Raw genomic sequence first — 15,043 nt, 5'->3', positions numbered from 1 at the left:
GGCAAAATAGTAGAAGTGAAATCCCTGGGATTTAAAAGCAATACTTTTGTGAAGCTCTAATGCTACTTAATGATGATGTGCATTTGAGATGTTAGTTTTATTTAGGAGAGGAGCATATTTGGCTATCGTATCTCCCCTCCTATAAGCTGGCTCAAAAAACTTCAGAAGCCCACTGAAGATTGTTCCTTCTATAGTGTTCTATCCAAGCCTTCTTGGACACCGAAAGGACGGATACAGTTAGACCTCAGTACTTAGACATGACACATGACTTGTAATTCTGACTTGTCTCAGGTCCAGTGTTTGAGGAGTAGCCACCAGCCTCAGAAGGATCGCTTTGGTGCCCTGGAATGAACTGCTATAGCTGGAATTGCCCACTAATCCTGCAGCTTGCTTCTTTCTTGGTACTTTTTCGTTCAGTACCCGGCCCCTCCATAGCCAGCACTTTTGTACAGGCAGTCTTGGAACCATGTTCCTCAGTCCTCAGTGCATAAGTTGCTATTGGCTGTGTTTCTCCACTTATTACACATTGTGGACCACAATGTGTTACCTAGGTTCTAGGGGTTGGGTGGCAGGGCAGCAGCAACTTGGATCCCAAACACTGCCATCTGTGGCTAGCTGCCATAAACTTTTGCTGAGAAGTGTGTGGCAGGTCTGGCTCTGCCACATCATGGATGCTAGCACCCAAACAGGCCTTTAGCACACAGCTGAGCTGGGCCACAGCTGTGTTTCAGTTACAGGCCATGCTGCTGTCTCGTGTGTGATTCCAGCTCTCAGTGATTTCAGGTCATAGTGGCATTCAGCTCTGGACCTAGCCACAGCATCTCAGTATCCACGAAGGTGGATTCTCACACAATAACTATAGACTCATCTTTAGGCCTACCTTTGAAGCAGGGGGCTGGCGGGGAGGGACAGACTAGTCAAACCAGTCTTACAGCTGTATAGCCAAAAGGCTTCCAGCCAGCTGGTTCAACCACTATGCCTCCCTCATTTTTCACCTCACACTGCTTAGATGGAGGGAGCCCTGTGCAATCCATATCTTACACAGTACTGGTGACTGCCCTATACCCCCACAACAACTTCAAGAATGGTTGAGACTCCACAGTTCTTACACTGGGTGATAGTATAAATTGTGACTTTACAAGAACATGTTGTTTACAATAGACAAAATATCATTGCTTCATCTGCTCCCATCAGGGTTTGTTTACAAGGCATTACGCATACACACCATTGCATTTTCATGCAAATGATCTCTGAAGGACACATTCTCTAAATCCTTCAGCAGTATTAAGCTCCTGCTGGCACATTCCTTACATAGTAACAATTCAAACCTTCTGCAGTCTCCTCATCTGCTCCCAACAAGGGTAGTAAATCACAGTCATCTCCAGCAACGAAGGGTCCTGTGGCACCTTATATACTAACAGAAAAGTTTAGAGCATGAGCTTTTGTGAGTTAACTCACTTCTTCAGTCCTCTCTAGCTGATGATTTCAAGACATTCCAGACCTCACCAGGCACATGGCAGTGACTCTGCATATACCTGTTGGAAGTGGTGCAGGACCTGGACCTCACACTCCTGGACATCTTGTGCCCACCCAGTGTTAGGCAGTTTTGCCATGCCTGTACTGTTGGAACCTTTGTAAGACCAGTGACTTAAGTGAGTATCCATTTGATCCACACCCAAATTAACTGACAGGAGGGCCCAAATTCCCAGCTATTACTAGGGTTACTTGTGACAGTTTGCATCTAAGAAAGGCCCAAACAGTACGAGTCTCCAAAATGTTGACTTAAGGGGAAAAAAACCAGGAGTCTGGATGTGTTCAGGCACACAGTCCAGTTTGTTGCCAGTGGGCTAAGTACCAAGTGCTTCTGTCCAATTACAGTTGCTTGAATTGGAACAAACTGTCTCAATTTGTGGACCAGCTACCTCAAGAACACCAGGAGGAACTAAAAATCATCATGCCCAAAGAAAAGCTGACATCTGCTTCTTTACTGGATGCATCCAACACAGTGTGGTGTGTACTGTGGACTTTCCTAGATATCTATGAAGATTGGAGCCGAGGAGATTTTCTCAGACATACCTCTGTAGCCAAACAACATTTGAGGGCCTACACTTTGAGGGCAACAAACTTTTTGTAATTTAAAAATGAACAAGGCTTTCCATTCTTGAAAGGATCTAGGGGGCCTCTGTTTCCTGAGCATTTATGTTCCAGGTGGAAAAAAGTATTACTGATGGTTCCTTCAAGTAGCATTCCTCTACTGGCTCAGAGGATCTCAGAACTGCCAAGAATGAAACAGAGGTTGCAGGACAACAGCTCTAAGTTTGTTGGAAGAATGTTGCTCGTTTTTTAACTCCTTGGGACAACTACATTCACAAGACATTACTCTTTTGTAGATATTTCTTTGTTGGATGCCTAATTTGATATGGCTGTCTTGTGTTTGTTTAAGAAAAACTTCTACCATTCCTCTTCAAGCAAGCAAACTACTATTGTTAGTTATCCGTGGCGATCCATGTGGACAGTTGCTTAAAGAAGAAAGTTATTTACCTTAAGGTAACTGCGGTTCTTCAAGATGTTTTGTCCAGATGGATTGCACTTCCTGTCTTCCTTCCTTGCTATTATAGCATCTCACCCTATAGGACTCTGTATGCACAAAGGCATTGAAGGACATGTGTGGCACGTATGACCATAGTGGACACTGATTTCATAAAGAATCCACTTTCCCATGCATTTGGACATCATGTCTCCAATACAGTTACTGTAAGGTAAGTAAACATTCTTTCACTGCCTCCAGGATTCTCCAAGACATGCATGTTTGTCATCTTGACATTTTTGAATAATTTAGTTAATCTGTCCATGATGATTTGTACATCTCCTAGAATTTTTTAATTTGTTTTCCTATCTGTATCTTACACTTTCAGTCATCTGCACCTTTCATTGCCACTCTTCAGTCCACACTCTTAAGGCTACCAGTTTTTCTGTCAAAGTAACACACTTGGGCTGGACTTCCTATCTTACCTTCCAAGAAAAATGGTGTAATGTTAGCTTCATAAGTCTGAGGGGCATATAAGTGAGTGGAGTTAGAGTTCTTCCTTGCTCTTGGTCCAGCTTTAGAACCCTCCCATTTAAAAAAAAAAAAAAAAAAAAAAAAAAAAAGTAATGCACTAAATCACAACAGCAAATGAAACAGGAGTGTAGTAAATAATAAAAAACCTCTTGATTCATTGCTACTTGCAAGCGACATTGCCTTTCTTCGCCCAAATAAAGTGATATTTTAACTCAGCAATGAGCAAGGTAGGTTATGAATGGCCCTTCTTCCTCTCAGTGGGCTGCAAGATTGTCATAACCAGGATGGTCTCCTGGGATGGGGTTGTTTTTCTAACTATGTTTGCATACCTAGAATTTGTGGGGTGTGCCAATTAAACCATAGCAGTTCGTTGAATGCAGAGGGAGCACACAGCTCTTACAGTCAATATTCTGTGGAATCAGCATACACCTTACTTCCTGTGCCCTTATCTCTAATAGGTTAATTATGGAATTAACTGGCATTTTAGTGTTTAACATGAGCTATATTTTTAACAAATTCTAATGTGATGTGCGGGGTCTGGAGGCAGAAGAGGAAGTTGTCTGTAAAAAGCCCAAAAAACCAAAAAAACCAAAAAAAAAAAACTTTAAAATTTTATTTTCCATTTTTAGGTTTCAGTGCCTCAGGCGTCCCAAGGAATACCCCAACAGACATATCAGCAGCCTGTTATAATTCCCAGTCAGTCCAATCAAGGACTACCTACAACAGGAATACCAGTTTATTACAGTGTTATTCCATCAGGTCAACAGAATAATTTAAGGTGAGTAATTCAGTAACTTAAACTTTAATAACCTGCTCATTATGTTACAGTGGCTTAACAGAATTGGCTTCAGAATCTTAGTATATTCAATTAGTTTGTCCTTTTTGTGGCATTGTGACTACCTCTTACGGATTGGTAACAAAATTATGTACTTTATGTTACCTTTATTTCTTATTATTCATACAAAGTAGATAGAAAACTAGGTTGTACACTTATTATTGAAAAATAAAAACAAAAAAATTATCAGGTAACTTCTCCAAATAGTTTATTGTAACAGAATTTCTAGGCTGAATATTGATAGCATCACATTTTTTGCACTGGGCTCCAGCAAATGTAATATTTCCTTTTTTGCCATGACGCTTAAAATTTTTGAGAGACTTCTTTACTTCCTAGTTTTGTCACCAAAGTGACCTTGGGAAGAACAGTAACAGAGGTGTGAGTCTTCTAAGTAGATTAAAAGTGAATATTTCTGCCTTTGTTGGCACATTGTCTGGAAAGAAGATAGTCTACGTTGGCACAGCTAGCTAATTAAACCTGTGGGCACAAACTTGGCTATGTACCAAGAATTTAAGATCTTTTTTGACTTTGAGACTTTGTTCTTGTTGCTGCTGTTTGACAGTTAGTTTAATCTTACCTGCCTTGTTGACTTCAAGTGAGCTCAGATGTATAGCTCACTGCTTGTGTGGTCAGTGCCTGTGTAGCTTATATGCTGTTGATTCTTGAATGTTTGTGAGTGCCTGTAGACAGGCACACAAAACACAGAAGAATGACATCTGTTGAGCACTTGCCAAGGAGTTCCATTCCTGACAAATATTTCCCTGGCTGCACAAATACATATGGTCTTAAAACCTCTTGTATGTGCTGTCAGTTATAGAACTTAAAGAAGTTGCAGCATATTGATGTTTATAAATGGCTTATTTTTTTTTTGTTAGGGAAAAGGCCTGTCTCCCTTAGTACTACTTCAGATGTGAACTTCTGCAGTGCTTAAGGAATCTTTACTATGTACCATAAACCATGTAAAAGATTTTAAATTCTTGGCCTTTATATGTGGTGATCCATCATCACTCCACACTCTTGTTAAACTTTCAAAGCAGCTGCAATGTCATAGTAGGGGCTAAATCCGATGTCAAAATTTCAGGCAAGTTTTGCTCTCAAGTCTTGGTATTCCATCTGGAATGTGTTATTTCAGTTAGGATATGTCTACACTTGCATTCCTCTTTGGAAAGAGGCATGCAAATGAGATGCAGATTGACATATCTAGTGCCTCATTTGCATATCCTTTCAGAAGAGCTTCTTTCGAAAGAAGAAAAGCAGTGTGAACGCAGCTCTTTCAACAGTAAACCCCATCTTTGAGAAAGTATTTCTTCCCTTTTTTGAGATGTGTTCTTTCGAGAAGATCTTTTGAAAGAATACGCAAATGAGGCACTATATATGTGAATCTGTGCCTCATTTACATTTTTGATTTCTCTCATTTGCATTCCTCTTTCGAAAGAGGAATGCAAGTGTAGACACAGCCTTAAAGAATATTCTTCGAGTGGTCCCCATGGGTGCTCCACAATAGGTGTCGGGCCCTCCCGGCGCCGCAGATCGGAAATCTTCCAGCAGTTTCTCCTGGATCGCGCATGCGCTGGCGCGCACCGCCCCCCTGCACACCCCCGGCCGCGTGCACAATACGGTCCCCGCCAGTTCCTTCTCAACTGCCATCGGCTGCAGACGGAATCCACTCAGGCTAAGGCCAGAGTCAGATTACTTAGTGTTTTTTTTCCATGTGTAATTTGTTGTTTTTTGGTTATTAAACGAAAAAACAAAAAAAAAAAAAAAGGAGAGAAAGCAAAGACAAAGAGAACACCAGCGGAAAAAAAAGGAAAAAGGGAGGAGTGGAGAAGAACAGAGCGGACGTGAAAGGCCATTAGGCCTCCCGCTGCTGCAGGCCGGTGATCGCTCTTTGAGGAGGAAAGGCACAGATTAAGTGCTAAGTACCCTCTTAATAATAAAGGACTCACCACAATGGCCTCTTCAGGTTTTACACAGCGAGAGTCATGCTGTGAAGCTATGCCGGCCTCCATGGGGCATAGCGAAGGCATCCGACGCCTGCGGGAATTGCAGGCTACCCGTCCGCGTTCTCACTGTGCTCTGACCCCCCCCCCCAGTGCAGAAACGGAGGGAACTCTCTCTGGCTCGATCCTTGCTGTGTATCTGCAGCGAGCAGGATGAGCGGAGCACACAGCTACCAGCCGTCTTCCCTCCCTGGCTCGATCCTTGCCGTGCATCTGCAGCGAGCAGGACGAGCGGCGCTCACAGCTGCCGGCCTCATACTCAGGCGGCGGCACCGTCACAGGCGGCACAGACTCCCGCGGCACCAGCAGTGCAGGGGTGCCAGGCACGGAGCCTGCAGGCACCGGAGGGGGATACCCGCGCAGCACCGCAGCGGATGGTGCCGAGCGCGGTGCTAACAGCGGGGCCGAGATTCCTGGCAGGGGAGGAGGCGGTGCCGGCCCCGCAGCGGAGGGGCAAGGCAACATCAAAAACCCGGCACCGCAGTCCATCCCTGGACAGGGCTGCGCTGCTGTTAGCACCAAGCCCTCCCCCTGTGCTACACACGCCGCACCAAAGGCCTGTGTCTCCACCGGCCCATCAGGGGAAAAAGAAACAAAAAAAAAAAAACGCCTTCTCCGTTCCTCCAACCGATGTCACCACGGCTTGGGCCACCTTCACCATTTTCTGGGATTGGATCCCCCTGGAGTACTGTCACAAGCCAGTTTCACCTCTATCGGTGTCGCCGCGGAGGTCTCGGTCTCCCAGACATCGGGGGTACACACCCCCTGAGTGGTCCAGGTCTCCATCTCCGGACCCTTGCCATGCTGCCATGGTCGTCCCTATCAGGCTGGACACAGACAAACCACAGGCCTGCACCCAGGGGCAGGTCCCCACCCCCGGCAGCTCAATACCCATGTGGACGCTCCCGATCGGGGACGGAAACACAGTTGTCTCAAGGGGAGTTAAATTTAGAACCCCGAGACTTTCCTTCACAATCCTCCAGCGAGCAAGTGTGTCATTGCCTGCGGGAACCCAAGGGTTCAAGGGAGGTTTACCTTAGGGGTTCCTCCTCATCCTCCCCAGACGAGGCCATGGCCCCCAGGGACGTCTCTCCCCAGGATGACCTTAAACAGTTTCAGAAGCTGTTTTAAAGGGTGGTTTTCACGCATGACATTTAAACGGCAGAGGTGCGGGAGAAACATCACAAACTCCTGAAAAATCTGAGACCCCCGGCTTCATCCAAAATTGCTATTCCGCTGGACGAAGCCATTCTGGAGTCAGCTATTACTATATGGCAGACTCCGGCCTCTGTTCCGCCTACGAATGGGAGAGCGGATAAGAAATACTTCGTCCCGGCAGAGGGCATGAAGTTCCTCTTCAGTCACCCACAACCAAATTCTTTGGTGGTTGGTTCGTCCCAGCAGAGGTCAAAGGCTTCTCAGTACAAATCGGGGGATCAGACAAAGAGGCTAAGAAGCTAGAGCTGTTTGGAAGGAAGGTATATTCCTCTCCTATCCTGCTATTGAGAGTGGCAAATTATGGGCACACCTAGCAAACCATAATTTTGATAATTACTCCAGGCTTACTCCCCTCATGGATTCACTTCCGGAAGACAAAAAGCCGGTGTTAAAGGCGATTGTTCAAGAGGGCTACGCAGCATCGCAGACGGGAGTCCAGATTGCCCTGGACGTGGCGGACACGGTGGCACGCTCAACGGCTACAGCAATGGTCATGCATAGAGAATCCTGGCCCTAGACGTCGGGTATCTCGAGGGACCTACAGGCGAAGATCGTGGACCTTCCCTTTGATACACAAAAGCTGTTTTGCAGACTCAGCCGACTCGGTCCCTCACTCCAGTAAGGACTCGAGAGCTACACTTAGAAGCTCGGGCGTTTATACTCCCCCATACAGGAGGGAAAAATTTTATCTTCAGCAAAGACGCTACGCTTACAACCACCGCGTGCTCAATATCAACGGGGCTACGGCCACGGGCGCTATCAATAGTGGCAACAGTACAGAACCCCTAGGCGACGTTCTCAACAAAGCCGTACGCCCTCGGGTCAGGCCTCAAAGGCAACAAGTTTGATGGGTATGTCGGGGGCTGCACTATCAATACCCTCGCTCAGTGCCACTCTCATCTCATGTTCCATCATCGCCTCAAACTGTTCCACTCCCAATGGCAAAAGATCACCACAGACATATGGGTGCTGGAGATCATAGCCACGGTTACGCGATCCCCTCCCAGTCGCTTCCACCGACGAAGCCTCCCACCAGGCCTCACCTCAGGGGCACTGCCATGAGGCGAGGCTCAAGCAGAAGGTGACCCATCTTATGTTCACAAGTGCGGTGGAAAGAGTGCCGGAATAATTCCAGGGGAAGGTTTTTATTCATGCTACTTCCTATCGGAGAAGAAAACGGGACACCGGAGGCCCATCTTAGATCTTCGGGGCCTCAACCGTTACTTGCGCAAGCAATGGTTTCGGATGATGACAGTTGCCTTGATACTCATGGCGCTGGATGATGGAGACTGGGTTGCAGCACTCGACTTACGAGATGCTTATTTTCATATAACAATCCACCCGGCACACAGATGCTTCCTCCGCTTCACGGTCGGCTAGGAGCGCTTCCAGCACAGGGTTCTTCCGTTTGGCCTCTCCTCGGCCCCCAGAGTCTTACCAAAACCCTGGCAGTGGTGTCAGCCTACCTGCACAGACAGGGGGTGTTTATTTTTCCCATATCTGGGCGACTGCCTGCTAAAAGGGATCTCGAAGGCAGAGGTCTCACGCATGATACGCAGCACAGCAGACACGTTTCTTCACTGGGCCTAGTCATCAACCTCGCAAAGTCAAAGTCCGAATGCACACAACATATAGAGTTCATAGGGGCACGCATAAACTCTATCACAGCAAGGGTGTACCAACCCGACGCCCACTTCCGCGCAATCAGTTCACTGGTGCAAGTCATTACATACAGCCCCACGGTGCCAATCTTACCATGCCTACAGCTGCTGGGCCATATGGCGGCAGCGACGTTTGTGGTACAGAATGCCAGGTTGCACATGTCAAGCCCTTAGCATTGGCTGGCGAGCGTTTACAAACCGGCATCCCACACTGTCCACAGGGTGGTGTCGCCCACAACAGAGGTGCGCAGATCCCTGGCGTGGTGGGAAAACCCCGAGAATCTGCTAGTGGGGGTGCCTTTTCACCAACCACAAATTTCTATTTTTCTTACTACTGACGCCTCCCACATGGGATGGGGAGCGCACATCGGCGACAAGGTAACGCAAGGGCTATGGTCCCCTGCGGAACACACATTGCACATATCCATACTGGAGCTCAGAGCAGTGTTCAATGCCTGCAAACATTTTCGAGATTACCTGCATGGCAAAGTAGTTGGGATTCAATACCGACAATACCTCCACTATGGTCTACATCAATCGATAAGGAGGAGCACGATCCCATGCCCTATGTGTGGAAACACTCCGATTGTGGAATCGGTGCATAGCCAACAACATAACGTTGAAAGCCTCGTACTTGCTGGGCGCACACAACATGAATGCAGACCAGCTGAGCAGGCGCTTCGCAATCACGCACGAATGGCAGATCCGCTCCGATCTGCTACAGCTCATTTTTCGTACATGGGGGTTTCCCCAGATCGATCTGTTTGCCACCCAGTACAACAAAACAAAACAAAAAAAAAAAGTGTCCCCAGCACTGCTCCAGAGCAGGAGTGGGGTGGGGGTCCCTGGGGGACGCATTCATGTTTTTCATGGAAGGGCTCCCTACTTTATGCGTTTCCCCCGCAGTGCTTATCCGCAAGGTCTTGCACAAAGCCAGAAGGGAGAGAGCTCGCACGATACTCATAGTCCCACTTGGGATCAGCAGCAATGGTTTCCCTTGCTTCTGCGCATGTCGGACCGCCCACCGCTCCCTCTACCACTGGCGCCGGACTTACTCCCGCGGGCTCAAGGGTCCATTGTGCACCCGCACCCTTAAGGTCTGCACCTACAAGCATGGCTAATCCATGGCTCAGCTCCTTAAAGAGCACGTGCACGGAGGGAGCACAACAAGTCCTGGAATGTAGCCGAAGGACCTCCACCAGGAGGACTTACAAGCAGAAATGGACTCGTTTCACAGCCTGGTGTTCCGCCAAGCAGTTAGCTCCCCTTGACGTTCCTATACCTGTAATATTAGAATACTTATTGGACCTCAAGAGAGGCGGGCTTTCTCTATCCTCACTAAAGGTCCACCTCGCCGCTATATCAGCCTTTTCGGCATACAGAGGAAGGGCCCATGGTATTCGCCCATCCTGTCATTACCAGGTTCTTGAAGGGGCTGGTAAACCTGTACCCCCTCGGAAACCGCTTCCACCATCGTGGAATTTGGGCTTGGTGCTCAGCACGCTATCGGGTCCACCTTTTGAACCATTAGCCACAGTTCCCATACATCTCCTTACGATTAAAAACAACCTTCCTCCTTGCAACTATGTCAGCCAGCAGGGTGAGTGAGCTCGCGGCAGTGATGGCAACGCCGCACTGCACAGTATTCTCAAAGGAGGCGGTAACCTTAAGGCTGCACCCAGCCTTTGTTCCAAAAAGTCTCTCTGGAGTCCAATCTTAACGAGCCAATAGTTTTACCCTCATTTTACCCGAAGCCTCACAGCTCCGGCAAGGAGGCACGCCTGCATCTCCTGAATGTGAGGAGGGCGTTGGCCTTCTACACAGACAGAACTAAGTCCTTCTGGAAAATGGACAGGCTTCTAGTCTCTCTCGCTCCTGGGTCAAAAGGAGGTGGTCTCTCTTCCCAGAGAATCTCAAAGCACATTGTGCCCTGTATAACAATGTGCTTCGAACTTCGAAAGACTCCTTTGCTGGCCCCGCCCAGGGCTCACTCCACGAGAGCGGTGGCGGCGTCAACAGCCTTATTCAAGGGCATCGCGTTAACAGTCATCTGTAGAGTGGCGACCTGGTCATCCTATGACACCTTCGCCAAGCATTATGCCCTGCCTTGGGTATTCTGAGAGGATACCCGTCTGTTGACAGCAGTCCTCTCGGGGGCAAGCTGCACATAAACGGATTACCCACCTCCTTACTTGGGTTACTGCTGGGTAGTCACCTATTGTGGAGCACCCACGGGGACCACTCGAAGAAGAAAGAGAAGTTACTCACCTGTAGTAACGATGGTTCTTCGAGATGTGTCCCCGTGGGTGTTCCACCACCCGCCCATCCTCCCCGCTTCGGATCTCTGTCTAGTGTTTTTCAGGAGCATCCGAGGTGGTTGGTCAAGGAACTGGCGGGGACCGGATCGTGCACGTGGCCGGGGGCGCGCAGGGGGGTGGCGCGCGCTGGCGCATGCGCGATCCAGGAGAAACTGCTGGAAGATTTCCGATCTGCGGCGCCGGACGAGCCCGACACCTATTGTGGAGCACCCACAAGGACACATCTCGAAGAACCATCGTTACTACAGGTGACTAACTTCTCTTTATTTGACATTCAATGCAAACCATCCAGGAGCTAATGAGATCATCTTGCTCTTACCAAAATAAGATTATTTTTATTTTTATTTTTATTTTTATTTTATTGTTTGTATTCCAGCCCTTTGGTGTATAAAGCAGAAAACATTTCTGCAGTGCTGAATATTCCCAAACTTCATCAGGTGTCTGTCAAATGAAAAAGACATTGTAGCCAGGCAGAATTTATGTGTGCACATGTATATATGTAAAAAATTTTCTACATATTAAAGTGTGTTTAGTAGATACCTTTGCTATAAATGCCAGTACTGAAAAGTTACTTATATATCTAGTAAAAATATTTGTGTAAGATTAATGTACTATTTGATTTTCACAGAAATTAGTTTAAATATTTTTCTTGGTGTTTGTTTTTTTTTTTTTTTTGTTTCTGAGCTGTCACAAACAAGACCCCTCAAGTTGAGAGTGTTCGTGTGTTTTCATTTTTGTTAGGTAATTCAAAATAATTAAGCTAAAATAATGGTTGGAATGGTTTAATATTTTGTCTTTTTTCCATTTGCGTTTAGTTTTAGCTTCTATTTTGTGTTTGTTTTCTGTGTTTGACCATTTTTCTGTCTATCTTTTCAGATACCCTCGTCTATATCTGATTATTTCTTCCAGCATCTGTTTTTCATTTTACATTTTCTATCTGGGTCTTGCAGATCAGTCTGTCACATAAATTTCATGGGCAATAAATCTCCCATTCTTCTTGGTTGAGGCAATGTGTGCGCAGGAGGGGGACGTGACCCAAAGGGTCACATGGCCCCCAAACACCACAGGTGGGAGGGGTTGGCCAGCAGTTGGCGAGGGGACTGAGATGGGGCCTAGTGCCTGAAGGAGAGGTCTGCCTGCCCTTGCCCCCCTGCACACACAGTCATTGGCTGTGGCAGGAGAAACAGAGCAAAGTGGCTCTGCTGCTTTGCTCTCCTGGCCATACCGTACCAAAGGAGAAGGGGGCACAAAGCAGAGTGATGTGTCTGGGGGCAGCAAAGCTGCAGGCTGCTTTGCTCCATTTCCTCTGCCAGTGGATGGAGCAGGGGCAGCAGACTCCTGTCTCCAGAGCTAGCCCTACTAGTCACCGGGGCTGCCTCAGTTTTGGGAAGATGGAGAAAGTGTGAGAGGGTGGAGCCGGGGTGGAGAGAGGCAGGGCCTGGCCCAGAGGGGGGTTGTCCCAGCCCTTCCTCAGGCTGGGGGGTTGGTCATATGGCCTGTGGGCCCCTGGGTTTCTTCCTGACTAGTCACTTCTGTCTCTTGTTATCTTTAGGGGTAAGTGTGAAGCCATCATCCTGTGAATGTGTCATTGTTTAAAGTTAGTTTATTATAATTTAACCAAAATGCTTACAAACTCCACCCTGTAAAGCTTTATAAGGTCCTCTAGTTTGTGCTGCAAGAATGAGGGAGTAGGAAATTGTGATGATTTGGATCACAGAAATCCCCTTGGTGCTACCCCCCCAAATGTGTTGATCAAGTTACTGATGAGTGATAGAGAGAGCCATGTTAGTATGTATTCTATCAAAACAAAAAAGCAGTCATGTAGCACTTTAAAGATTAACAAAATAATTTATTAGGTGATGAGCTTTCATGGAACAGACCTACTTCTTCAGATCATAGCCATACCAGAAAAGACTGAGTAACTTGAAGACTAACAGACTAAAGACAGAAGTGACTGGTCAGGACAGAACTCAGGGGGCCACTGGCCATATGACCAACCCCCAAGTCTGAGGAAGGGCTGGGACAGCCCCCCTCTGGCCAGGCCCTGCCTATTCTGTAGTCTGTTCCGGTATGGCTATGATCTGAAGAAGTGGGTCTGTCCCACAAAAGCTCATCATCTAATAAATTAATTTGTTAGCCTTTAAGTTACTGATGTCTGTCTTCCTGCCCACTGGGACTGCCCACCATCCTGTCTTGCTAGGCTAGAGGCTGCAGTCTTCCCCAAGACACGGAGTTGGGATTACTGCCCTCCTCCCAGCAGAGCAACACTGAACCAGCTCAGCTCTGGGAGGACTCAGCACACAGGAGCAGAGCCCCCAAAGAGGGCCAAAAACCCAAATAAATCTGTCTTACTCTGCATAAAAGTTTTACACCAGAGAAAGCTCATGAAGATGTTTGCCTCCTTTATCCACAAAAGAGAGAGATGCACGGTGATTGCTTCTCTCCTGCCTCTCTCCTCCCGGGCTCCTCAGTAACAGTTATTTACATTGGGCTTGGTAATAAATATTTCTATTAAGTATAAAAAGTAGAATTCAAGTGATTCAAATAAATATATACCAATCAAGGTAAGTTACTAAATTAAAATAAACAAAACATACTAGCTAATTCTGAGATACAAAGAAATTTGTTACATGCTAACTTGTTACATGTTGTTTTAGGTAAAATGCTTCAAGTCAGAGTTACTTTATCCTCTGGCCTAGGTCTACAGCTTTTTCCAGAGTCATTCAGAGCCCTTTATTTTCAGGTTCATTCATGTGTACTCTCTTATGGTGGGCAAGGGCATTTCAGAGGCCAGCTGAAAACAAGAATCTGATTGCTTGCCATTCCTTAAATAGACTTACCTCCAAGGTGGGAACCCTTTGTTTAGTCTCATCCATCCCCATAGAAAAATGCAAGAATCAAGATGGATTCCAGTACCAGATGGCATGGTCACATATCTTTCTAGGACCAATTACAGTTTGAGCTTACAGGAAAAATAAAACCTTTCACAAATCATTGGTTGTAGTATTAAGTCATTAAGTTTGTAAACTATCATTAATGGCCCTCATTAGCACATTCAGAATTAAAACCAGATTCACACTTCGTATGTCTAACTTCACATACAAGTAGGATACATGCACAAAACTAGGATATACAGATTCAACAGTTTGTGACTTTAAAGTTTATATGCTACATGACCGGTTTTGCATAAAGTACCTCTGAGTTATGCATATTCATAAGACAATTTTCTTAACGTCCAGGGAGGGCATGACAGAAATGTCATACCATCTGCTTCTCTTTGGAAGGAAATTAAGCTAAACCAAAGTAAGACAGCTTTACTTCTGAATGAGAGCATTCATATGGGGGTTCAGTGAGCTTTAAATAATACTTCTTCGAGTGGTCCCCGTGGGTGCTCCACCGTAGGTGTTGGACTCACCCCGGCACCGCAGCTCGGAAAAATCTTCAGCAGTCTCCGTCGGGTTGCGCATGCGCCGATGCGCGTCGGTCCTTCACATGCTTACAGTCACGTGCGCAATCTGGTCCCTGCCAGTTCCTTCTCAACCGCCAACGGCTGCAGACGGAATCCTCTCCGGCTCCAACGCCTGAGACAGATAAACTCTGTTTATTTGTTCTTACTAGTTATAGTTCATCATCATTTAGTTATTATAATAATTAGTTCTACTGTGTATATAGTTTTTTAAAGGCAAGAGACTGAGCTAAGGACCAAGGCGGCCACCTTCGGGCAGGCCCACTATTTTGATAACCTTCAACGGTTAACGGTTGCTGATTGTTTGGTTAATAAACTGCTAAGTGCTCTGTTAGCACTTAAGAACTTGAAGACTTAAAGACTAACAATGTCGTCTCCGGGTTTTAAAAAGTGTGAATCCTGCCGGGAGACCATGCCTGCCTCAGACGGGCACAGTAAATGTATCTGGTGCCTCAGGGAAGTCCATGTCCCCCAGAAGTGCTCT

General features: G+C 46.6%; 1 protein-coding gene across 14 annotated transcripts in view; it reads left to right on the top strand.

Annotated features, from left to right (window-relative positions):
* The window catches only part of R3HDM1 (R3H domain containing 1), a 126,604-nt gene that overhangs the window by 79,293 nt on the left and 32,268 nt on the right, over positions 1-15,043 (top strand). For all 14 annotated transcript variants that reach the window (XR_012646344.1, XR_012646345.1, XM_075000673.1 and 11 more), the window contains one exon: positions 3,691-3,839. Coding sequence is in view for 12 of the 14 variants with exons in the window: in XM_075000673.1 (XP_074856774.1) it covers positions 3,691-3,839 (149 nt within the window). In the remaining 2 variants the exon portion in view is untranslated. The remainder of the gene's footprint in view (positions 1-3,690; positions 3,840-15,043) is intronic.

The sequence above is a fragment of the Carettochelys insculpta genome, chromosome 8 (genome assembly GCF_033958435.1).
Source record: "Carettochelys insculpta isolate YL-2023 chromosome 8, ASM3395843v1, whole genome shotgun sequence".
Lineage (NCBI taxonomy): Eukaryota > Metazoa > Chordata > Testudines > Carettochelyidae > Carettochelys > Carettochelys insculpta.
The sequence above is the reverse complement of the archived record's forward strand: the minus strand, read 5'-3'. Positions and strand labels throughout refer to the sequence as shown.